The sequence below is a fragment of the Leopardus geoffroyi genome, chromosome D2 (assembly GCF_018350155.1).
Source record: "Leopardus geoffroyi isolate Oge1 chromosome D2, O.geoffroyi_Oge1_pat1.0, whole genome shotgun sequence".
In the NCBI taxonomy this organism is placed as follows: domain Eukaryota; kingdom Metazoa; phylum Chordata; class Mammalia; order Carnivora; family Felidae; genus Leopardus; species Leopardus geoffroyi.
In genome coordinates this window covers 7343802-7369585 of record NC_059334.1, presented here as the reverse complement: position 1 = coordinate 7369585, position 25784 = coordinate 7343802, and the positions used below count along the sequence as shown (strand labels likewise).

Here is a 25784-nt window from a genome sequence, read left to right as displayed (position 1 = left end):
GTGAATAAAAATACAGAAAATGAATACAGAGTAAAGAAAGTCAGTGAAGCCAATATGTTAGTTATTTGAAAATACAAAAATATTTGACAGTTTTGTAAAACCAGTCATGAAAAAAGAATGAAGCCACCAATAAATATTACTAGGAATGATAAAGGAAACATAATGACGATGCTGCAGACGTTAAAAATAAGGAAAGTAAATAATTGCCAATAAGTGTAAAAACCTAGACAGACTCTTAGAAAAATATTTATTTCCGTGACTGACTTAAGAATTAGAAGACGACGGGCACGTGGGCGGCTCAGTTGTTTTAGCCTCTGACTCTTGATTCCGGCTCGGGTCAGGATCCCGTGGTTTGTGGGATAGGGCCCAGTGTCAGGGTCTGCGTGGGACACGGAGCCTGCTTCAGATTCTGCTTCAGATTCTCTCTCCCTCCCTTTGCACGTGCACTCTCACTCTCTCTTTCTCAAAATAGATAAATAAACCTTTTTTAAACATTAGGTGACGAGGGCCACCTGGGTGGCTCAGTTAAGCGTCAGGCCTCTTGATTCCAGCTCAGGTCCTGATCTCATGGTGGTGGCCTCGAGCCCCGCATCGGGCTCCACACCGGCTGTGGATCCTGCTTGGGAGCCTCTCCCATCCCCTTCATCCCCTTGCCCTTCCCCCCCCCCCCCCCCCCCCCCCCCCCCCGCATGCGCGCTCTCTCAAAGGAAGGTAGGATTAGAAAGCGTGGATACTTAGTCTCATACCTATGAAGTAATATTGGACACATATTTTGATAAAGAATACTCCAGGCCCATCGAGTTTTGCTGGTAAATTCTAGAAACATATAAAGAAGAAATTTATAATAACAACCTGATGCAAACTCTGAGAGCAGCATAATAACAATTCTGAAACTTGTCACGGGCTTGATCTCGATTGTAAATGAATAGAAAAACCTTAAAATATTAGCCAGTTGAATTTAGCAGTGTATATAAAAAAAAAAAAGGTAACATATTATGGCCAGTAGGATTTATTCCAGGAATTTAAGGCTGGCTTCATTCGAGGAATAAATATATTTATTCTACAATAACAGATTAAAGGATAAAACTATGATTATCTCAAATGCAGAAAAAGCCTTTGTTAAAATTAAACATTCATTCTTTTTAGAAAAGCTCTTAGTAAAAAGCTCTTAGTATCTTAGGAATAGAAGATAATGTCTTTAGCCTGATGCAATGAATTTACTATAGGAAACATACTTCATGGTAAATAGTTGAAAGCATTTCCTTTATGATTAGGAGCAAGTCAAGGGAGCCTGTTGTCATCACTTCTGTGTAACATTTTACTGTTAATGATGCATAAATCAAGAAAAAACAAGAGATAGAAAGATTGGAAGAGAAAAAATTAAACAGTCATTACACAGATAATACAATAATCTACATAGAAAGTAAACAACATCTGTAGCAAAGCTGTCAGGATTAATAAGAATTTAAGGGCTGCTGGATATAAAATTAGTATACAAAAATCAACTATTTCTGTGTACCCACCACAGTTTGAAAATGCAGCTTTATAAAGATACTGTTTACAGTAGTATCAAAAATACACAATAACTGGGCGCCTAGGTGGCTCAGTCAATGAAGTGTCTGACTTCAGCTCAGGGCATAATCTCACAGTTCGGGAGTTTGAGCCCTGCACTGGGCTCTCTCCTGCCAGCACAGATCCTGTCTCCTTTTCTCTGCCCCTCCCCCACCCATCCTCCCTCCCTCCGTCTCTCTCCCTCTCTCTGTCTCTCAAAAATAAACATTAAAAAAATACATAATAACTGACAAGCACAAGTTGTACAGCACATTATTTTTTAATGTTTATCTTTGAGAGAAAGAGAGTGCGAGCCAGGGAGAGGGCAGAGAGAGAAGGAGACAGAGAACCTGAAGATCCAAAACACGTTCCAGGTGCTGAGCCATCAGCACAGAGCCTGACATGGGGCTTGAACTCACAAACTGCAAGACCATGACCTGAGCCGAAGTCAGACGTTCAACCGACTGAGCCACCCAGGCTCCTGTACAACACATTTTTAATCAAAATTACAAAATGATTGAAAGCTACACTTAAATGCAATGCCAATGAAAAAATACTGACAGGCTTTTTTTGTTGTATTTTTTTCTAAAATTTTTATGGAGGAATAAAAGTTGAGATATAGGCAAAACACTCTTGAAAACAAGACATGTATATTGGGGGAGGGAGAATTTGCCCTAATTTATATCAAAACTTTTCACAAAGCTGCAATTATTAAGACAGTATGTTATTGGTACAGGGGTGGATTGGCAAATTCAGCAGAGTGGAGTCGACAAACAGACCTAGGCATGCTGTGGGAAATTGATGTATGAAAGGACTGGCTCTGCTTTGTACGTAGATTATTGGAGAAAGGATGAACCAATAACTGATACTTGGACAGTTCTATATGAGAGGGAGTAAAATTCGATTTTTACTTGGTACCGTTTACAATAATCTCTTCCGTAGATTAACAACTTGAATTTATTCGTGTAACAAATATTTATAGAGCGCATGTTCTATGGTTCTTTTGCCTCACCCGTAAATTCTAAAGACTTTTTTTTTTAACATCTACCCAATTATTAATAACACCCAAAAAAATGGCCAGAGGAGTAGTAATAAAACCAGGATAATGTAAGGTACTGGTACTAGTCTTTCCCATCCCAACACACCTGAAATAGACAAAACACCGCATGCTGTAGAAGTCGTTCATTGTGGCAGTCAATTGGAACTGGAAGGCCTACATTCTGAAATCACAGAACTAATTGGGGGAAGTCAGTGGGTGTTGAATGTAACTTTAAAAAGCCCTTCCTCACATTTGTCTCCCACTGTCTGAAAAATCCTTTGGTCAAGTCCTCAAAACCAAAGGAAGAGAAGGTTGCAAGAGAGAATTGGTTGTGAATGTTGTGTCATAGAGTGACCCAGGAGGAAAGGAGGATATGGAGAATGTGATCAGAAAAAGTGGTCCGTAAATTTAGAGTGCTTTCCATTCACTGGGGACAGCAAGCAGAATTTAAAGTAAAAGAATGTGGTCGTTCCAGAGTTTGCTGGCGGACAGGTAAAGAAGGAAAGGGAAAAGACTAGCGCAGATGGAGGAGGAGGTGGAGAGTTGCTGCCAAAGAGGATGGAGGTGGGTCCCAGAGGGGTCGGGATCAGTGGTCACGAGAACCTTTTAAGGTCGAGTTCATTTGCTGTCAGTGAAGTGGGGCGATGTTACAACTAAATGGGAATGGAGGTTTCGGACCTGCTCAGGTAAATACGTGATCCATGTTTAATGAGAGAAATTGTGGGTTATGAACATTAGGGCGTAGTTGAAGGAAGCATGAGTTTATCGGGAATTCAGTTTTGTTTTTCTTAACTTCTTGCACGTTTGTCAGCATCTCGGTAGCAGATAAACTGAGTGGTGGTGCAGAGCCAGCACCGAGAATAGGACTGACCGGTACAAGTGTAAGGGGTGCTAAGGTTCAACAGAAGACATTGTTGAAATAATGACCTGTGGTCCAGGCCATTTAGGAAGTGCAGTGTTGCCAGGTCGGGGGTAATTGAGTGGGAGTACAGAGAGGAATTAGAGAATTAGGAGCACACCTTGCGGGCAGAGATCAGGTGTGACTGGGGGGGAGGAGGAAGGTGTGACTTCCGCAGTCACAAAGGAAGAGCTCTGAATTTAACAGCCTAGGCAACATTAGGAGGCTACCTGATAATTAGCGGGCCTCGTGCGAGTTTAAAGGTAGTACGGTTATGAGTTGAAAGAAAGGTAACATGATGTAGGTGCATTCGCATCAGGAACAGTAACCCAGAAGTAGTCTTAATGTTTGAATTAAACAGAATATTTGTAAATAATTTCTAGCCTGAAGCCAGGAAAACGTCCCAGCTTGGTGAAATGTGGGATATTTAATTGGTAATGAGAGAGGAGACCATTTCCACGGAATGGACAGGGATTTCCTGGGCACACGGCTGCTGCTTGGATTGTATTTAGATGCAGTAGAAGAGTTTTGATAGGTATGTGTGATGAAAGGGTGGGTCGGGATAATTGGGGCGTAGAAAAAGGAACCCTCTGGGTATGCTGTCCAAGTAGAGGAGGAATAACAATGCTTGACCTGTTCTGAGACTATGTCATACTTTTGAAGAATTACACTGTATAATATTTCTGAGATTGTAGTTTGTCAGAGCCCGAGGAAGATTCACTACTGAGAATTCTTCATACACCTGAAGGTTTGGACTGTGACCTTAGATAAGTTAATGTCTTCTTATTTTTAGTCCTGTCATTGTACTTTAGTCTTCAAAACTTTTAGTTATTTTGAAAGAAATAATAACTGAAATATTTTGTGAAGGAATGATACACTGAAACCTTAAAAAAAAACTGGAACTCTCAACTGCCAGGTATTTTTTTTTTAAGTTTATTTATTTATTTTGAGAGAGAGAGAAAGAGAGCACAAGCGGTGGGGGGGGGGGGGGGGGGGGAGGGCAGAGAGAAAGGGAGAGACAAAGAATCCCAAGCAGGTTCCCCGTTTGTCCGTGCAGAACTAGACTTGACGTTCAAACCCATGAACTGCAAGATCATGACCTGAGCAGAAATGAAGAGTTGGATCCTTAATCCACTGAGCCACCCAAGTGCCTCTCAACTGCCAGGTATTTGTAAGAGCAGCCAACAAATTGAGATAGGAAGTCAGGAGCAAGCAGTTGGTGTTGCCTGACTGGCCAAGGTGGAAATGCTGAGGAAAGAGCTCCCAGGAGAGGGATACTCGGGGCGGGGGTCCGCAGTGTTGTTCACACGCAGGTGCGGTGGAGGGCAGGAAGCCCACTCTTCTTACCACGTCCAGAGACTGACCGTGAGAGGGGAGACGACTTGTCTCCATGTTAGTCTAGAAAAGGGTGCTTTCAAGAGTTTTAATACAAGTGTATAAGAGATTACATCTAAAATATAATTATTCAGACTCTTTGCCGTTTCCCGTGGAAATGTAGTGTTGTGAGCTTTCTGTCAGTGACTTCCTCTGTCCACACTTAAATCAGAGTACTTTAACTGTGACTTTAATAAACAGACCTGAGTTTAATCAGTTCACCTACCTCTGGTTTTTCATCCTTGTTAATGCTATCTCTAATTTTCTTTTTTTTAATTTTTTTAATGTTTTATTTATTTTTGAGTCAGAGAGAGAGACAGAGCATGAGCAGGGGAGGGGCAGAGAGAGAGGGAGACACAGAATCGGAAGCAGGCTCCAGGCTCTGAGCTGTCAGCACAGAGCCTGATGCGGGGCTCGAACTCACGAGCTGTGAGATCATGACCTGAGCCGAAGTCGGATGCTCAACCGACTGAGCCACCCAGGCGCCCGTCTCTAATTTTCTAAAATTAGTCTCCCAAAAGAACAACCAATTTTACAAATCTTTCAGAAACTGAATGAAAAGTTTCTTTTCTGCTACTCCTTTTCTCCATTTCCTCCTTTCCCATTCTAGGCAAAAATAGTAGTTCACTATTTCCTACTCCACTTCTTAATCTTGTTAATCTTAATCTTCTTAATAGTTTACATGGAGGAAAAAAATGAAATATCATGAAAGGATAAAAATACTATGAAACAGTTAAAAAGATGACTATACAGTAAAAAGTAAGTTTCCCTCCTACCTCTGACTCCCTTCAACCCCTCACCTACCATTTTTCCTCCACAGAGCGACAACTACTTGGAGAGATTCACTTAAAAACCAAGCAAAGTTGGTAACTAGAAAATACGATTGTCATTGAGCTGTAAGTGATAAAGCAGTTCATGAACATAAGCCATTTTTAGAGTACAATCATTTTGTTTTTCTTGGTAAAACATTTTAGAAACGGGCTCACTTAAAGTTGTCAAAGCTAGAAACAGTTGGATAACTTCTTCTGGAAGACAGTTTGATGTGTTTAGGGGTACTTTATTTTATTTATTTGTTAACCACGTTCTGGTCTTGCAGTTGAGGAATATTAGTGTTTCAGTAGAACAGCTTTGGAATTAGATCAGGGTTTGAACTCTGGTAATGCCAACTCCTAGCTCATAATCTTGGCAATTCTTCTAATTTCTCTGACTCTTGAGTTCCTCATCTGAAAAACGAGCATAGTAATAGCTACTTCTCAGGATGGTTGTATGGGTTGATGGTAAGGAAATGAAAATGAGTTTTGCCCAATAAACATTAATTTTGTTTTCTGTCAGTGTTGTTAATGCAACCTGAAGACATTGTTAAATGGGACTACTTATATGGGGGGAAAGATTTTAGGTAAATTTGACCACGGCATTTTCTATTTCTATAACATAAACAACACAGTTGATCATTTTTACTTAGGAAATCCCAAACGTAAATAAAGTTTGTTTAAAGCAAGAAGCATTTGTGACCTAGAGTAAAGTTTTAAGAGCAGCTAGCTAATGGGGAAAGAGCAGGATTCCTCAACTCGGCACTGTTGACATTTGGGGCCAGATAATTGGGGAGGGGCAGGCTGTACTGTGTCTTTCAGAATGTTAAGCAGCATTCCTGTCTCTGCTGACTACATGCCAAGAGCACCCTCCCCGCAAGGTCGTGACAGCCAGAAGTATTCCCAGACCTTGCCAGATGTCCCCTGGGGGGCAGAGTCACCCCTGGTGGAAACTTTTGTTTTACAGCATAGCCTAAAGAGAACACATGTGGGATGGCTGCACATTTATAGAAGCATAATGGAAAAGAATAATTGATGTTATTACAGAGGCTAAAATAGGATACCTTTCATACCTGACACAAAAGATTTAAAATCAGCTAAAGAGAAGATATTTACAAGAAAGAGATTAAAAAACCTGGAAAAGGCTGTTTTCTCCATTGATTCGGTAATTTTACCGGGGGGGGGGGGGGGGGGGGGCTACATAGGAAAAACTATGTGGTTATTTATTTTAAAAATGCTACATTACTAGGATATGATTTATCCTACTTTATCCACATTTATCCTATGCTCTGAGCAGTCTGTAACTATAGTGCTGTGTGAGATGAATTTCCTTCTAGAGCAGCCATACCCCCTGACCAAAGCAAGATCTTACAAAATCAAAAGTATTTTAGGGGCGCCTGGCTGGTTCACTTGGTGGAGCATGTGACTCTTGATCTCAGGGTGGTGAATTCAGGACCCAAGTTGGACTGCAGCCTACTTAAAAATAAACAAAGTATACAATATATTTTTAAAGCATTTTAGGAAAATGTTAACAAAAACAGGTATTTATCAGAGCACTTTTAAATATGTTCATTTAATTGAAATTTGAATGTGTTTTCTGTAGTCTTTTTAAGACTCCTCAGTGGTCACGAACCCCCCTGTTATAATTGGGGAACGTAGGGTCATTGGGAGGTGGTTAGAGGGTGGGCTCTGGAGTGGGGCTGCCTGCATGTGTATGTCGTCTCTTCCATTTGCTGACTTGAACCTGAGGCAGATTATTTCATCTGAGCTAAACTTTAATTTCCTTTTCTGTGGTGGGGAGAAATTGTACCTACCCCATAGGCTCGCTCGGGGGATTCAGTGAGCTAATCCATTTACGGTATTTTGGCATATGGTTTGGCCCATTCAGTAAATGTTTGTGATTATTATTGTTTTTAATTTTAATTGAAATCTTTATTGTATTGCTAGAGCTCGTAGGTTTCAGGTTAGTCTTGTCCAGCTCTAAAAATATATATGCAAATATACTTACAGTTTATTTATTTTTTTAAGTGTTTATTTTTGAGAGAGAGAGAATGCGAGTGCTCACAGGAGAGGAGCTGAGAGAGAGAGAGAGAGAAAGAGAAAGAGAATCCCAAGCAGGCTCCGAGCTGAGCATGGAGCCTAACTTAGGGCTCAATCCCACAACCACAGCATCACTACCTGAGCTGATACCACAAGTCGGACACTTAACCCACTGAGCCACCCAGGCGCCCCATCATTTAGAATTTAGGATTTATTATCTCTGGTTGCCTAGTCCCAGGAATTGGCTTTAACCAAAAAGTACAGCATCTTCGAACAATTTGGAGTTTGATTGCCGTGGGCACCTGGTGTCAATAACTGGGTAATTTGAAGGAAGTTAAGCATCTGTTTTCAGAAACTCGATTTAAGAAAAGAAACTCCAGTTGTCCATTTTTTAAATGTTTAACTGCTCTGCTCTCATCTGGAGGTTTCACCTGCACCTGTCATGATGGTCTTACTTGAAAGGACATCAAGTTGGACCCTAGAATCTCATTGGAGTAGTGCAAGGCCCTATGTGTATCTCCTCAATCATGTGCCCTAATTTTCTCGTTTCCTAGGAGCTGGTTTAAATTGCCCTGGTTTCTGTGCAGTTAGACACTCACCTTTTGTCTTTACCTACAAGCTTACTTTGGGGAAAGAGGAGGTCAAGGGGCCTAGAATTTCCCTGGAAAATTCTTGCATGTCTGTTCATGGCTCTTTAGACTTCACAGATAATCTCTTTTGAAGTGCCAAGACCCAAATACCAGACTAAAGGAAGTTGCTTGTTTTTTTGTTCTAGGCAGAAAAATTAATGAAACAGATTGGTGTGAAAAATGTGAAGCTTTCAGAATATGAAATGAGTATTGCAGCTCATCTCGTAGACCCTCTTAACATGCACGTACGTATCTTTAATCTTATTTAAGATCGTTCGGGTCTGGCATTTTGTGTCGGGTCCTGAAGACGGCCATATTTGATGATCCTCTAAGAGGAGTCACAGGATCTGGCATAGTTTTGTGCTCACGGATGTGACTGAGTACAGCAAAAGGATACGACGCAAAATGAGCAAGAAAAGGGGCCTGGAGTGAAGTCTGGAAGAAATCAAGCACAGGCTTCCAGGAGCTTTCTACCAGTGAAGTCATACGGGCTTCACTTAATTCCTCCAGCAGCAGGTTGTGAGGACAAGTGTGAAGTGCCGTGTCCACCAGGGAAGCTCAGTAGAGACTCCCAGGATTTTACTTGGGACTGGTCATGTAGACCCCACATCCCAACATCCACCAAAATTCTAGACGTTCAGAGGGGAAACACATGTCCCCCATAAGCCATTTTGTTTGCACAGCGAGGTGTTCTTATTAGGGAATGAAGGAATTCTCCCGAAATTTAAGCCCCCATACTGCAGCCGAAGGCCAGCCTTGCAGGTAGGCCTTTCTAAGGACAACAGTCTGAGGCCTGCCGTGTTAACCTTTTTTGGCACACACTTGTTTAGATAAACTTGTTCTTTTATATATTCACCTTTGTGGCATATAAAACGTACTGCTTTAAGTTATGTGGATATTTGATTTGGAGTTTAAATGTAGATTTTCATAATAAGATACGGTAGGCAACACAAGATTCTGAATTCTAACTTTTTCCATTCATGGCCTTGGCAAATTGTTTCCTCTTTGAGTGTCAGTCCCCTCATGTGTAATCCAGGGATGGTGTGATAACCTGCTGTACCTACTTCAAAAGGATTGTTGGAGGATCAGATTAATGTAACATATAAACTCTAAACTCCTATGTGAATATTTGATAACAGCAGGTATAAATAGGTTTTGTATGACAGATATAAATAAATAGAATAAGTATGGTATTCCTATCTCCAAATCTAGGAAATAAAAGTCTTCAATGTCTGTTAGTATCTGTGTGCACAGAGATAGATACATGTCCCCAGAGTTAATCCTCCATTTCAATTTGATTTATAAATTTACAGTGGGACTTCTTGGCTCTGTGTTCACTTCTGAGTAAGGCTGTACTAACAGACTCTCTTTTTTGTTATAGTGGAAGTAGGTGCTATTTTTTTTTTTTTTTTCTCAGATTTGGCTGTGGTTTTCACCCTTTTTTTTTTTTTAAAGTTGTAGTGAAAGTAAATTTCTTGTAAATATGGCTTCTGACTCACCCCACCTTCAGCCTCTTTACTCTGCCAGGTTAGAACAAGATTGATTTTTTCCCCCTAGGTTTTTTCCGTTTGTTTTTTTATCCCCTCCCCCCCTTCACTCCGTCCCCATTTAAAAAAAAAATTTTTTTTTTTACATTTATTTATTTTTGAGAAACAGAGCACAAGCAGGGAAGGGGCAGGGAGAGAGGGAGACATAGGATCCAAAGCAGGCTCCAGACTCTGAGCTGTCAGCATAGTGCCCGATATGGGGCTCGAACCCATGAACCATGACATCATGACCTGAGCCAAAGTCAGATGCTTAACCGACTGAGCCACCCAGGCACCCCCCATCCCCATTTTTGAAGTTGAGTCAGAAGGTTTTAAAATAACACAAGCTGTGCTTATTTTGACAGTATATATCCCCTATTTACAAAGATGAAAGTTTTGTTTTGAAAGTTTTATTTTTGATTAATAAAATTCAGAAGTCCAGTGTTGTGTGAACCTATTTCCAAAATGTCTACCTGTTGTGTTTGACGGCACCCTATATGAATTAGGGACACTGCTGGTAAGCTTTTCCCCATCAGCTAGCACTGAGTTCTCTGTCTGAGCTGGTTCTCCAGCTTCTTGGCAGAGTATTCCTTCCTCTTACACGGAGTGAATTCAGCTTATTAGATCCCTGCAGAGTTTTGAGTCCTGGGCCTAGTGCTTTTAATAGTAGATAGTTGATTATTAATTCCTTTTTGTAATTTCATGGTAATTAAATAATTTCAGTATTGTTGTAAAAAGTCTTTACTAGTATTATATATTAATCTTTTATTATTTACATATAATTATCAGATTAAGGTTTGCCATTTTGTTTTTGTTTTTTTCTCCTTTTAACTTCATTGAATATATGTAAGTTGTAAAATTCATGTTGACCTTACCTTTTATCAGGTTACTTGGAGTGATATAGCAGGTCTGGATGATGTCATTACGGATCTGAAAGACACAGTCATCTTACCCATCAAAAAGAAGCATTTGTTTGAAAATTCCAGGCTTCTGCAGCCTCCAAAGGGTATGGTAAAAGTTTACATTTGCTAAAGTATTAAAAATGTAGGAAACACTGAAACTTTCTGCCATTATAGTACTGGTATCGGGGAGGTCGGATGTTGAAGAGAATACTGAGATTCAGTGAGCTGTTTTATAAATAGTAGTTTTAAAATAGTTGCTCATTCTTCAGCTTCCCAAATTTAGATAAAACTTTTTCCCTGTGATTACATGTCAAAATAATCCCTTTATTGCAAACTCATTTTTATTACTTCCAAGTAAATAAAAATTGGGAAAACTGAAATTAAAAAATCTAAAGTCATGGTATGGGTTCTTTTGTTTTCAAAGTAAGAACTCTTTTTGTTGTCTCACAATTTAGCGATATTGTTTTTTCCTCCTAGTAATCTTCATTATTTTTGGATTGCAGTGGTTTTTTAGAAGTACTGGAGTACAGGTGAACTAGAAATTAAATGCTACTTATTTTTAAGGGAAACTTCCTTATTCCTAGTTAGTGATGATTTTAAAAACCTCAGAACTCAAGAATTGGAAATGCTTATAACTCCTTCCTTACGTGTAATGGTTTTATTGTTGTCCACTCAAATATGAATCACGTTTAAGTGTTATGAAAGGTGATTCAGATGGAGCTTCGGTGACAATTGGCAGTGAGATAAATACACGTGTGTTACCATGGCTTTCCCATACAAACGCTACAGCAGTGGAAAGAGTGGAAACTGCTCTTTCTTGTATTCCTCATACTAGACAGGTTTACTTTTCCGCTGCTCTTCAAGGCTGAAGCCAAATTATTAGACACATTAAAAAAATAAGATCTTTAGAAATATCAACATAGTGCTGTGTGTAAGTTATGGTTGCTTGTAATCTTATTAATTTTGCAGTTATATCAAAATGCATCAATTTCTATTTCAAAAGTACTTGAAGCTGATACCTGTACACTTTCACGAAGTAGGTAATTTTTACTCCTGGTAAATAGAGGGTGATGATGACGTGTTCTTTTCATTAACTAAAACAGCAAAACTGTTCATTAGGTATTTTGTTTTATTTTCTGAAACAACAATACTTCCTTTTTTCCCCCCTAGCAAAAAGCATTTGGTTTATTGTGTTTTTAAAAATTTTTTCCCCAGAAGAAAATTGCAGATGATTTATCTGAGCCAAGATCAAAGAGTAAAGTACAAGTTGGCTTATTTAGTTCTTTACCCTCTTCCGGCTGGTTGGTAGTTTGAACAAGAAAGACCTTGTGTGAGTTGTCATCTCCTAGTTTCTTAATTCGTGAATCTAGAAAAGTCAGATGCAGGATGGGGCCCAGTTAGTACTTGGATGGGAGAAAAGTAAGATGCGTTTTCTGTGCTGTTTGGGAAAGCTCCACCCTCGTCAGCGACGCCTAGCCCAGGTAATTGGGTCACTGTACCAGTCGCACTTGGTTTAAAGCCCCAGTCAATTAACACAGCAGACACCAAATTACAATGGGATACTTCAAAGTTACGTGTATATCTGGTGCTTCTTTGAAAGCATTGTCCAAAACTAGAAGTGGTTTCTGTGTGTATTTTAAAATTTTTAAGTTACCTGAGTAGCTCTTGATTATGTAATCTAAAGTTATACTGTTTGAGCCTTTTCCGCCTTGCATTTTTGGAAAGTTTTTTATCAGGAACAAAATTTGAAAAGCATTGATTTACTTTTTGACCCTCAACATAAATTGGATGTTAGCAGACAGAAGCAGAGCGTAAAATCGGTTGTATATCATAGTTTGTTCCATTTTTGAACTGGAAATAGGTTACATAGGTTAGAGTCGTTGTTTTATTGCCAATTTTATGTTATCCCTGGACAGTTCATTGCTGTCGGGGCTAAAAGTCCGCACTGCCTTACAGACTACGCGAGGATGATTTGAGAATGTCTTCCAGGGGCGCCTGGGTGGCTTGGTCGGTTAAGCGTCCAGCTTTGGCTCAGGTCATGATCTCACAGTCTGAGTTCGAGCCCCGCGTCGGGCTCTGTGCTGACAGCTCAGAGCCTGGAGCCTGTTTCCGATTCTGTGTCCCCCCCTCTCTCTGTCCCTCCCCTGTTCATGCTCTGTCTCTCTCTGTCTCAAAAATAAACGTTAAAAAAAAAAATCAAAAAAAAAAAAAAGAGAATGTCTTCCATAGTAGCACACGAGATCAGCCAATCACGTGAAGGTAGAAAGTTGGCAGCTGTCATGCCACCAAGTGGTCACAGGGACATGCCATAAAATGTTCATGGTTGCATTAAAAAAATAACCGTGTTTTCTTCCAAATGTTTAAAAATTTACATTGAAAATTCCATATGAATACAAACAGTTCTCGCTAAACTCTAACTTTGGTAATCATTATTTTAGCACATAAATTTTATGTTTGTGAATTTTATCATGTTCCATGTTGTGATGTTTCTTGAAAATGTAGGTAACTTAGGAAAAATATATTTTGAGAAGTGATTTTTCTGGGGCCATAAAGGCCTCCATCCCTCCCTCCACCTCCTTGAGTACTTTGTATTTAAATAGACTCAGTTTTTACAGATACTTACTTTTCCACCATTTGGACAATTTTTTTTATTAAAGCTTGAAAGTCAATAAACTAGTTCAAAAAAGAAAAAAGTTGGTTACTAATAAGGTAATATACTTGTCACTAATAAGGATTATTTCAAATTTAGATCTTTTGTCCCAATTCTTCTTTTCTTCCTCACCCTAAAGTTTTTATTTGCATGTAGTACTTACTAAGTAAAGCCCTTACTAAAACATCCACATTAAAGAGGGGTTTGAATTTTTAGCCTTTGCAAAGCATGAAGGTAATAATCGTAGTTTTTCGTTTTGTTGAAAATGGTTGTGAAAGTACCAGACTGAGCTCAAAAAAAACTAGTTAAAAGACTGCAAAACTAATAACTGAAGCCGGATGCCTCGCATTCATTGTGGGACCATTCATGTATCACTCTTCCTAAGAATGAACAGGGTAGTGTTCATCCCACAAAGGATATAGAGAAGATGGCCCTTCAAACAGTGTTCCTGCTAGACTCGTTGATAACATGCCAGGTGAGACAACGTGAGTCTTAGTGAAGCAACGTGCAGAAGTGGGGATAAAACAGCCAAGTGGGTGACTGGAAAGCTGACACTTCCGTAGCTACCACCCGAGTCAGGAAGTGAACACTCCCTGCTCGTACGTGCACCTCCCCTATCATGTCTGTCCTCCAGAAGATTACGAAATCCCAAAGCTTTCAACGCATGTTGAGTTTCATACTCTGTAAACAAAACAAAACTGTAAAAAAGCTGCCTAATTAATAACACTAATTGTAATTCCAGAAGAAAAATACAGGAAAAACTTAATCCTGCTAAGGAGTGCCAAAACTAAACTGTCAGGAATAGAGGACTCAAAGTGATGAATGAATACTTGGAATCAAAGAGGACATTCTAAGAACACTTGCCTCGGTTTGTGAGGTGTGCTGTAGCAGCACAGTCAACAAGATACGAGGACTTTTGCATCAAAAGTTTGCTCAGAAAACCCTAAGATTCAAATAACATGCGTATAAAAGTTTGTGGATCTGCATTCCATATTAAATTGTATGATCAAAATAATAAATGTCGTAATAATTCCAGGCATCTGCAGTCACCCCGTATGTTTTCAGTTTGATGTGAATTAAATGGCATTAGACCACTGCTCTGTGGTGTTCACATGTGCCATCCAAAGGAAAAAGTATCGAGAGGGGGTTCAAATTATAAATGACTTAACTACATTTTTTACACCTGAATGGACTTAGTTAAAAATTGCAAAGGGATGTACTGGCAAAGCTTATTGACTTAAATTTTAAAATGGCTTCAGAAAAGTAAGATGAGGGGCGCCTGGGTGGCGCAGTCGGTTAAGCGTCCGACTTCAGCCAGGTCACGATCTCGCGGTCTGTGAGTTCGAGCCCCGCGTCAGGCTCTGGGCTGATGGCTCAGAGCCTGGAGCCTGTTTCCGATTCTGTGTCTCCCTCTCTCTCTGCCCCTCTCCCCCGTTCATGCTCTGTCTCTCTCTGTCCCAAAAATAAATAAACGTTGAAAAAAAAAAAAATTAAAAAAAAAAAAAGAAAGAAAGAAAAGTAAGATGACTAAACTTCATTAATTCTTAAAGAATTATGAAGACCCCTAGAAAAATCTGTGCGTGCCCGAGGAAAAGTTTGTGTGCCTGAACATTACTTTGAAGAGCTTGATGTGAAAAATACTTGTTTTATGGAATCAAGCTTCTCATTAAAAAGAAAAAAATGAAAATTTAGGCAGGGTGGGACTTTAATACAAAATATTTACTTTTCTTATATTTTTGTATTTTTTTAATGTTTATTATTGAGAGAGAGAGAGACCGTGCGCGCACGTGAGCGGGGGAGGGGCAGAGAGAGAGAGAGGAATTCCCGGAACTCCGAGCAGGCTCCAGAACTGAGCTGTCAGCACAGAGCCCGATGCAGGGTTCAGACCCGTGAGCTGTGAGATCATGACCTGAGCCGAAGTCGGATGCATAACCGACTGAGCCACCCAGGCGCCCCTATATTTTATTTTTATTGCATAATAATATTTTGGAAATCTCCAAAGTCTCTTCATATTACCCTAATATGCCACCTGTAAATACTGTCTTTTTAAGTGCTATGACATGGGAAAAGTAGAGAAGCTGTGAATTAAGCAAATATTTTAAGTCTGCAGGTTATAATATTCGTCATGCCTGTCTACAGATAATCTTTCGCCAGGAACATAATTTTACTATTAACATAGAAAAATGTTACTTAATTTTAGTTGTGAAACAGTTGGTGATGATTCCCAAAATGCCCAAGGCCTCGACCAGTTTAGATCTCTCCTGTTAAAAGAATTACCTTAAGTTGTATTAAGCCGCAGACTACTGTCTGTGGAGACGATAGGTGAAGGATTCAGTTTCATTCCTTGGAGAGTAAAACAAAAGTGGCAGCTTTTGTCCTTTGGAAGAAGAGATCATTATCTGTTTGGAAAAAGGCGTGTGCCCTTTTGGATAAAACTTAAGTCTCAGTAACATCAAAACGGTGTTTGCTGCAGCCTGTTTTTGTTGTTGTTGTTTAATGTTTATTTTTGAGAAAGAGAAACAGAGCACAAGCGGGGGAGGGGCAGAGAGAGAGACGGAGACACGGAATCCAAAGCAAACTCCAGGCTCTGAGCTGTCAGCACAGAGCCTGATGTGGGGCTTGAACTTATAAACCGTGAGATCGTGACCTGAGCTGAAGTTGGACACCCAACCGACTGAGCCACCCAGGTGCCCCTCCTGCAGCCTGTTTTGAAGAAGTTCTCAGTTTTCTCTGGGCTGTTCTAATGTGCTGTAGTGCTCTGTTAGCTTGTGAAGGTGGAGGGCATTGGACCATTTTGTCAACCGTGGATCGAGTGGCATGAGTTTGGATGTCAAGGGGATCCTGAGCTAGACCTTTGCGTGAAGGGAGAAGGCACAAGCATGCTGTAATTTTATAGCCGTCACTGACACTGAACTTAGGAAGTGGCACCTTCCTTTCCTACTATTAACATGTTGGGGAAAATTTTAGTGTGGGCTGAATTAGTGTGTTGATTATCCCATAAAAACGTAAATAATAAAATGACATGTTAATTTCCAGGAGTTCTTCTGTATGGGCCTCCAGGCTGTGGTAAAACATTGATTGCCAAGGCCACAGCCAAAGAAGCAGGCTGTCGATTTATTAACCTTCAGCCTTCAACGCTGACGGATAAGTGGTACGGAGAGTCTCAGAAACTGGCTGCTGCGGTCTTCTCCCTTGCCATAAAGCTACAGCCTTCCATCATTTTTATAGATGAAATAGGTATGTGACTTTTCTGTGTGAGCATTTTATAACGCCATTTTTAAGGGTGGTATTTAGATGACCAGATTTAGTTTGCAACATTTATTAGGGCAAATTAGTAATACAAAAGAGATCACCAACATCCTTATATGCTGTGTATAATTTATTCCAGAGTGAACCATAATCTGTTCATTCCGCTGCTCGGTAGTAGTTTCCTGTCTTCTCCGTATTACAAACATCACGCGGTGGACATCTGTGTACGTGTTTCATCATGTACATGTGCTTGTCCAGGCTACATGCCCGGAAGTTGAACTGTTAGGTTGTGTGACATGTCTGTCTTCAGCCTCACTAGGATTACCAGTTGTTAAAAGTGGTTTTACCTGTTTTCACTCTCTCCGTTATATAGTTTCCCTGCATACCCCGAAAATTTATTTTTTCAGATATTATCATTGATTGATTGATTTTTTTTTTTTTTTTTTTTTTGGTCAAACTAAAGAACATGAATTATCATTGTTTCGTGTTTCCCTGCATTGCTAGTAAATTTGGGCATCTCTTACCATGCTGTCTAGTCATTGAGTTTCCTTGCTTATAAATTGTCAGTTTTTCTTTGGGGTTATTTGCATTTTCTTGGTAATTCTTTGTTGATATTTATTATGATTGCAAATATTTTCTAGACTGGCTTTTCACTTTATGATAATTTCTTTTACAGAAATTTAAATTTAAATTTAGTTGTATGTATCTTTTTATTATGATTTATACTTTTTGTGTCTGGCTTACAAATTTCTTCCCTACCCCCATAAATATCCCTCTTTTCAAAATATATATTGTGAAGTAGGAATCTCATTTCATTCTTTTCCATATAGACAGCCAATTTATAAAATAGATTATCTTTCCCTATTTGTTCATGACTTTTATGTTAGTATACTTTTTCTGTATTTTATGGATCATCAGTATTTTTGGTTCTGCTCCTGGTATGGTAAGTCATAATAAAGCTATGGTGATTGAAACTATAGCTTTGAATTAGTTATACTATTATATGTAATGTGATAGACTATACAGAAATATAGAGAGAAAAATGGTATAGATATATAATACTTTGGTTATTTGTCTGTCTTGTGTGTCTCACCAGTTTATTACAGCTATTTTGGAGTTTTGGTGTGAATTTTGCATAAAAGTGCTTATAGCTAGATTAAAAAAAAATTTTAATCTAAGACACTTTAACCAGGAGGTGTGGTCAGTCTACCTTTATTTTGATAGCTCATGTATTTAGATTTATTTCTGCCACATTACGTGTGCTTTTTTATTTACCAATCTAGTGGACTTTTCTCACTTTATCCCCTTTTCCCTGCTACAGGTTTAGAAGTAACATATTCTTTTTCTTTAGTGAAACATTTAGAATACCTACTTGCCTTGAAAGTCTAGGCTAATCATTTCTGCCCTCCTCCCAAATAATTCCAGGGACCTTAGAAGTCTTGAACACTGATCGTTCCACTCATTCCTTACATGGTAACATTTTCTCTTATTTCACAGTCTCCATAGTGGTTGTTATTTCTGTACTGGCAGTACTTGTTTAGAGACCACGTCTGCCAGTTTCTTTGCTCACTGTTGCTTCTTTACAAAGCTGCCTTTTCTGCATTTAATTCCCTTCACTGAAGTCTATCAGAGTTCTTTCAGCAAAGATCGTGAATACAGTAAATTCTGTCTTTGGGTGAAAATGTGTTAATTCTACCTTCACTCTTAAATGATAACAGAATTATTTTTCTTCAGCATTTTGAAGCTACAAGTCCATTGTCTTCCAGTCTTTCTTGTTGCTTTCAAGAATTCTGCTTATAGTCAAATATTGCTTTGTAAGTAATTTTATCTTTTCTCTCTAGCGTTATTAGATTTTTATCTTGTTCTCCTGTTTGATTATGGTTTTTCCAGGTCTGTCTTTATTTTTATTATCCCACTGAGACTTACTGTGGTTCTTAATCTGATGATTCGTGGTTTTCATTCCAGAAAATTTCTCACCCACTGCGTATCTTTGATTGTGGTGAGACTTCCATTTTATGTATGTATACATTTATATTTATATATGTATCTACCGTCTCTACTTAATTTTGAGTCATTGCCACATCGAGTTCTCCCATATTTCATCAGTTCTAAAATACACCATTTTGTTATTTACATTTTAACCTTTCTGAAGTTGGGGTAACATGTTATAATTTAATTGGCAGAGTTTTTTCTTTGAGTATTATAACTTACTTGGCAACATTTAAAACTTTGTTGATACATAAAATAATGATACAACTAAAACATCAATCTTTAAGTTTTAAAAAGCAGTTCTTTGCTTGGCTATGTTAACCTCACAGCCATTGGGTTTGTATTCTGTGGATTACATTTGAACTTTAGAAGTTCTATTTGGTTCTTTTTTAAATTTCCCTTTTTTCACTATAGTTGCTCTTCTGTTTGAATTTCAGTCCCTTTTACGTCTTGGTTTTTTTTTGTTTTCGTTTTTGTTTTTTAAGTTATTTATCTTGGGAGAGACAGAGACACCATGAGTGGGGGAGGGTCAGAGAGAGAGGAAAGAGAGAATCCCAAGCAGGCTGTGCTGTGAGTGGGACTTAAACTCACAAACCGTGAGATCACGACCTGAGCCAAAACCGAGAGTTGGACGCTTAACCCAACTGAGCCACCCAGGCACCACCCCCTCTTATGTCTCAGTTTTAAGCATACTGTTTTTATATATAGTTTTTTTTTTTGGATTGTTCTGTTGTCTGAAATTCTACTTCTCCTTTGTATTGTTAAGTGTTTCATACTAACTTGTTTCCTTGGCTCATTTCTAACGTTAGATAGCCTACAGCTTGTTTTTGTAGGAGAATTCTGTGTTGCCTAAGAACATTCAGAGTGCTTTTCCTACCTTCCACTTAGAGCCTGTGTGTGGAGTCGGATCATTCAGGGCTAATTTTTATGATAATTTCTCAGTGTGGATGTTCCTAGACTGAATGACAGTCTTCGTGCCTGAGGGAGAGCCCCTGTGACCTTAGTTTTTTATTTTTCAGGGGAGACCTGTTTACCCCCAGAGCACAGACAAGACAGACTTGGTCTTTAACTCTCTGTAGTAGTGAGCAGGATTTTTTTTCTTGTCTACACTTTCTGTGAGTGTACATCCTTTTGAGCAGCTTGGTTTCAGCGTGGACATGAACGCCGAGGCGGTACACGCGTCCCTGCCTCCCTGCCGCGTCCACAAGTGCACGTGTCCACAGTTGGCACAGACACCTCATGCTCCCACCACATATTTCCTGAATTCTGACGGTTGTTTTTCTCTCTTTCTTACAATCTCAGATATTCGTTAAGCTGTTTTTTTTTTTTTTTTTTTTTTAAACTGGGCTCTGTTATTTAGAACCGTTTTAAGTTTACAGAAAGCAGCACGTAGAAAGTTCCCATACACACATCCCCTACACACACAGTTTTCCTATTATCAGTACTTTGCATTCGTGTGATACATTTGTTATAATTGATGAGCCTGTATTGCTACATTATTAATCAATAAAGTCCATAGTTTATGTTAAGGGTCATTCTTTGTGTTTATAGGCTTTGACTAATGCATAATGTCATGTATCTACCATTACTGTGTCAGACAGAATAGTTTCACCGCCCTGAAAACCCCCTGTGCCCCACCTGTTCATCCTAAACTCCCAAAGTCCCAGCAGCCACTAGTCTTTTTACTATCTTGCCTTTTACAGAATATTGTAATTGGAATCATACAGTATGTAGCCTTTTCCGACTGGCTTCTTTCACTTAGCAATATGCATTTAAGGCTCCTCCGTGTCTTTGTGGCTTAGTAGCTCATTTCTTGTTATGGCTGAGTAATATTCCATTGTGTGGTTGTACCACGGTTTGTTTATCCATTCATCTGTTGAGGGACATCTTGGTTGCTTCCAATTTGGGGCGATTGTGAATAAAGCTGCTAACAACAGCGATGTGCAAGATTTTGCGTGGACATACATTTTCAGCTCAATTGGGTAAATGCCTGGGAGCACATCTGCTGGATCCTACAGTGAAACTCTAGCTTTGTAAGAAACTACCAAACTGACTTCCAAGATGGCTCCGTGATTTTGCAGTTCCACTGGCAATGAATGAGCGGTCCTCTTGCTCAGCATCCTGTCCATCACTTGATATTATCAGTGTTTTGGAATTTAGCTATCCTAGCAAGCATGTAGCGAGCGGTACTCATTGTCATTTTAAGTTACAGTTCCCTAACGACATATGACGTTGAGCATGTTTTCATGTGTTTATTTGCCATCTGTGTATCTTTGAAGTGTGTGTTCAGCTCTTTGGCCCATTTTTTAATTGGGTTGTTTTCTTATTATTTAATTTTATGTTCTTTGTATATTTTGGATACACACTTTTTATCAGGGAAGTATTTTGAAAATCTTTTGTCTTAGTGTGTGGCTTATATCTACTCTCTCTCTCTCTTTTCTCTCTCTCTCTGTCTCTCTCGCTCGCTGTCTCTTTTTTAAAATGTTTATTTTTGAGACAGAGTATGAGTGGGGGAGGGGCATAGAGAGAGCGCCACAGAATTCAAGGCAGGCTCCAGGCTCTCAGCACAAGGCCTGACCCACAGCTGCAACCCACAAACCATGAGATCATGACCTGAGCAGAAGTCAGATGCTCAACCAATTGAGCCTCCCAGGCGCCCTGGCTTATCTCTTCTCTTACCAGTGTCTTCCACAGGGAAGAATTTTTAATTTTGTTTTTCTTTATTGAGCATTTAAAACATTTTTTTTAGCTTGTTTTATTTTTTATTTTTTTAAATTTACATCAAAATTAGTTAGCATCTAGTGCAACAATGATTTCAGGAGGAGATTCCTTAGTGCCCCTTACCCATTTAGCCCATCCCCCCTCCCACAACCCCTCCAGTAACCCTCAGTTTGTTCTCCATATTTATGAGTCTCTTCTGTTTTGTCCCCCTCCCTGTTTTTATATTATTTTTGTTTCCCTTTCCTTTGTTCATCTGTTTTGTCTCTTAAAGTCCTCATAGGAGTGAAGTTATATGATTTTTGTCTTTCTCTGACTAATTTAGCGTAATACCCTCCAATTCCATCCACGTAGTTGCAAATGGCAAGATTTCATTCTTTTTGATTGCTGAGTAATACTCCTTTGTGTGTGTGTGTGTATACCACATCTTCTTTATCCATTCATCCATCAATGGACATTTGGGCCCTTTCCATACTTTGGCTATTGTCAGTAGTGCTGCTACAAACATGGGGGTGCATGTGTCCCTTCGAAACAGCACACCTGTATCCCTTGGATAAATACCTAGTAGTGCAATTTCTGGGTCGTAGGGTAGTTCTATTTTTAGTTTTTTGAGGAACCTCCACACTGTTTTCCAGAGTGGCTGCACCAGCTTGCATGCTCACCAACAATGCAAAAGAGATCCTCTTTCTCCGCATCCTCGCCAACATCCATTGTTGCCTGAGTTGTTAATGTGAGCCATTCTGTCAGGTGGGAGGTGGTATCTCAGTGTGGTTTTGATTTGTATTTCCCTGATGATGAGTGATGTGGAGCATTTTTTCATGTGTCGGTTGGCCATCTGGATATCTTCTTTGGAGAAGTGTCTAGTCATGTCTTTTGCCCATGTCTTCACTGGATTATTTGTTTTTTGGGTGTTGAGTTTGATACGTTCTTTATAGATTTTGGATACTAACCCTTTATCTGATCTGTCATTTGCAAATATCTTCTCCCATTCTGTCAGTTGCCTTTTAGTTTTGCTGATTGTTTCCTTCGCTGTGCAGAAGCTTTTATTTTGATGAGGTCCCAGTAGTTCATTTTTGAGCATTTTTAAATTTTAATAATGCCCAACTTAACTATTTTTTTTTTTTTTTGGATCGATTATGCTTTTAGTGTTGTATGTAAAAACTCATCACCAAACCCAAGGTCATGTAGATTTTCTCCTATGTTATCTTTGGACGTTTTGCAGTTTTGTGTTTTACATTTAGATCTAGAATCAATTTTTAGTTAATTGTTGTGCACAGTATAAGGTCTTTGTCTAGATAGATTTTTAGCACATGGATGTTCAGTTGTTCTAGCACCACTTGTCAGGTATGCATTAACTTTAAAAATATTTTTTTCCCAACTTTTTTGTTAGTATTTACATATATGTCTTTTTCCATCCTTTGCAACATTCTGAGCTCTTAGATTTAAAGTGTCTCTTGTAAGCAGCACACATTTGGGTTTCCTAACTGTCCAGTCTGATTTCCTAACCACCTATGTAGGTACTCTAAGACCATTTACATTTAACATTTTTTCTTTAATATTTCTTCTATGTTTATTTACTTTTGAGAGAGAGAGAGAGACAGAGTGCAAGTAGGGACGGGGCAGAGAGAGAGGGAGGCACAGGTTCCCAAGCAGGATCCAGGCTCACAGAGCCTGACGCAGGGCTTGAACCCATGAACTGTGAGATCATGACCTGAGCTGAAGTTGGACACTTAACCGACTGGGCCACCCAGGCGCCCCTACATTTAACATTTGATGTAATTACTAATATAGTTAGGTTATTTATACTTCTCAAGCATTTTAAGTTTTTTATATTATTTCAAGCAGCTGTCTTGCCAGAACCAACTTCTTAGTAACGAAGATGATTTAGGAATAATTGATAGCAGAATTATGGTGGTTAGCTGGCAGCTGTACTGACACATATTATCTTTAAAAAGAAGCAATTTAAAAATGACTACATTTTCTACCTCCAGAGTAGATGGGTTAGTTTTGTACCTAGTCCAACAGTGGGACGGATTGTATGAAACTGAAACTACAAAAGAAAATCCAGAATGTGTATTTGTCATCCGAAGACCCTGTAAAAAAAAAATATTTTTTTAAGTTTTGACCAAAGCATTTCTCTGTAACTCACACATATGATTGTAGTTTCAGTGCTAAAATGCTAGTTATTTGAAGGGATAGAAGACAAAGCACTTGGGGGCGCCTGGGTGGCGCAGTCGGTTAAGCGTCCAACTTCAGCCAGGTCACGATCTCGCAGTCCATGAGTTCGAGCCCCGCGTCAGGCTCTGGGCTGATGGCTCAGAGCCTGGAGCCTGTTTCCGATTCTGTGTCTCCCTCTCTCTCTGCCCCTCCCCCGTTCATGCTCTGTCTCTCTCTGTCCCAAAAATAAATAAAAAATAAACGTTGAAAAAAAAAATTAAAAAAAAAAAAAGTCAAAGCACTTGAAATAGGATTATACTAGAAAATCTAGGACTTATGACTGTCTTTTTTTCATAATTAGGATGTACTGTTCCTCCTACCCCTCTTTAAAAGCATTTCATGTTCTTTATAGATAATTGGGAAGACAGCAAATAGTTCAAGAGAACATTTAAATTGTCCTCAAGTCTGTCACTGAGAGATAACTAAAGCGATTAGCGTTCTGGTGTATTTTCTTGGTGGCTTCTTTACATTGTGTCACGTATATGCACATGCCTACGAGCATGTGTGTTTGAAACCATTTTCTGTCCTGCATTTCCCACAGAATGGTGTTTTGACATTTTTCCAATGCCATTTTTCTTTATTTCCAGGAAAAGCGTGTGAAGAAAAAGAGTGTGACCCACAATTAAGAATACATAGGATGCACATAACCTGGGATGTTAGGGCCAAAGCATACAGACCTTCCTCCAAGACACCACTTGATCCATATCTTCTAATTACCCGATCCTGTACTTCTTTACATATGTTGGCATTAATGTATTGATAGGAAAGAATTGAAGATTGGGAGTTGATTGTGTTTTAATTTCTTAATTTTTTGCCAAAATTGTTGTATCAGACCAATGTATGAAAAGGGATAGTTGAACTCTTTGTCTTGTACTCTTTCACAAATTTGTTAGCTTTTGATTTTTTGGTTAACGATTTGAAGTTTTACGATGAGTAAATAATTCAAATTAGTTTCTAAGGTTGAGGACTTCTTCCTTCTAGACTCCTTTCTGCGAAACCGTTCAAGTTCTGACCATGAAGCCACCGCCATGATGAAAGCTCAGTTTATGAGTCTGTGGGACGGATTGGATACTGACCACAGCTGTCAGGTGTGTGAACGAAGTCTGCCTTGAGCCGGTGGTGGTGGTGGGTGCTGAAGGGGGGTGGGGGGCAGCAGTGGGTGCTGGTGGCAGTGGCGGCGGGTGTGGGGGGTGGCGGGGGTAGTAGGAGAAACTTTAGTGGGCTACTTCGTAGGCTTTTTTAAGGAAGTTTTTTGTTGTTGTTGGTTCAGTCACTTGTTAGGAAAACTTTATCAATTCATTTAATAATTTATTTCATATTTCACTGATACAAAATGTTTAATACTTAGTTTTATGGGCCTAGAAAAAAATTTTTCTAACTTTTTGGTTGGTTTTATTTATTTTTATTTATTTATTTTTTATAATTTTATTATTTTTTTAATTTACATCCAAATGAGCATATAGTGCACCAGTGATATCAGGAGGAAATTCCTTAGTGCCCCTTCCCCATTTAACCCATCCCCCCTCCCACGACCCCTCCAGTAACCCTTAGTTTGTTCTCCGTATTTAAGAGTCTCTTCTGTTTTGTCCCCCTCCCTGTTTTTATTATTATTTTTGTTTCCCTTCCCTTATGTTCATCTGTTTTGTCTCTTAAAGTCCTCATAGGAGTGAAGTCCTATGATATTTTTCTTTCTCTGACTAATTTCACTAGGTATACTACCCTCCAGTTCCATCCACGTAGCTGCAAATGGCAAGATTTCATTTTGATTGCCGAGTAGTACTCCATTGTATATATATACACCACATTTTCTTTATCCAGTTATCCATCGATGGCTCTTTTCATACTTTGGCTATTGTTGATAGTGCTGCTATAAACATGGGGGTGCATGTGTCCCTTCGAAACAGCACACCTGTATCCCTTGGATAAATGCCTAGTAGCACAATTTCTGGGTCATAGGGTAGTTCTATTTTTAGTTTTTTGAGGACCCTCCATACTGGTTTCCAGAGTGGCTGCACCAGCTTGCGTTCCCACCAACAATGCAAAAGAGATCCTCTCTCTCCGCATCCTCGCCAACATCTCTTGTTGCCTGAGTTGTTAATGTGAGCCATTCTGACAAGTGTGAGGTGGAATCTCATTGTGGTTTTGATTTGCATTTCCCTGATGATGAGTGACGTGGGGCATTTTTTCATGTGT

At 39.3% G+C, this 25784-nt stretch overlaps 1 protein-coding gene and 1 non-coding gene across 6 annotated transcripts in view; one reads left to right on the top strand and one right to left on the bottom strand.

Moving 5' to 3' along the window:
* ATAD1 (ATPase family AAA domain containing 1) overlaps positions 1–25784 on the top strand; it is a 77496-nt gene that overhangs the window by 29392 nt on the left and 22320 nt on the right. For 3 of the 5 annotated variants that reach the window (XM_045439439.1, XM_045439438.1, XM_045439437.1), the window contains exons 3-6: positions 8487–8585; positions 10752–10872; positions 16455–16655; positions 24573–24679. In XM_045439439.1, coding sequence (XP_045295395.1) covers positions 8487–8585; positions 10752–10872; positions 16455–16655; positions 24573–24679 — 528 coding nt within the window. Of the gene's footprint in view, positions 1–8486; positions 8586–10751; positions 10873–13067; positions 13894–16454; positions 16656–24572; positions 24680–25784 lie in introns of those variants that run through there. The other 2 variants (XM_045439440.1, XM_045439441.1) reach the window with 2 other exon arrangements.
* TRNAQ-UUG lies at positions 10076–10160 on the bottom strand. The gene has a single exon. It is a non-coding gene; the product is annotated as a tRNA-Gln (tRNA).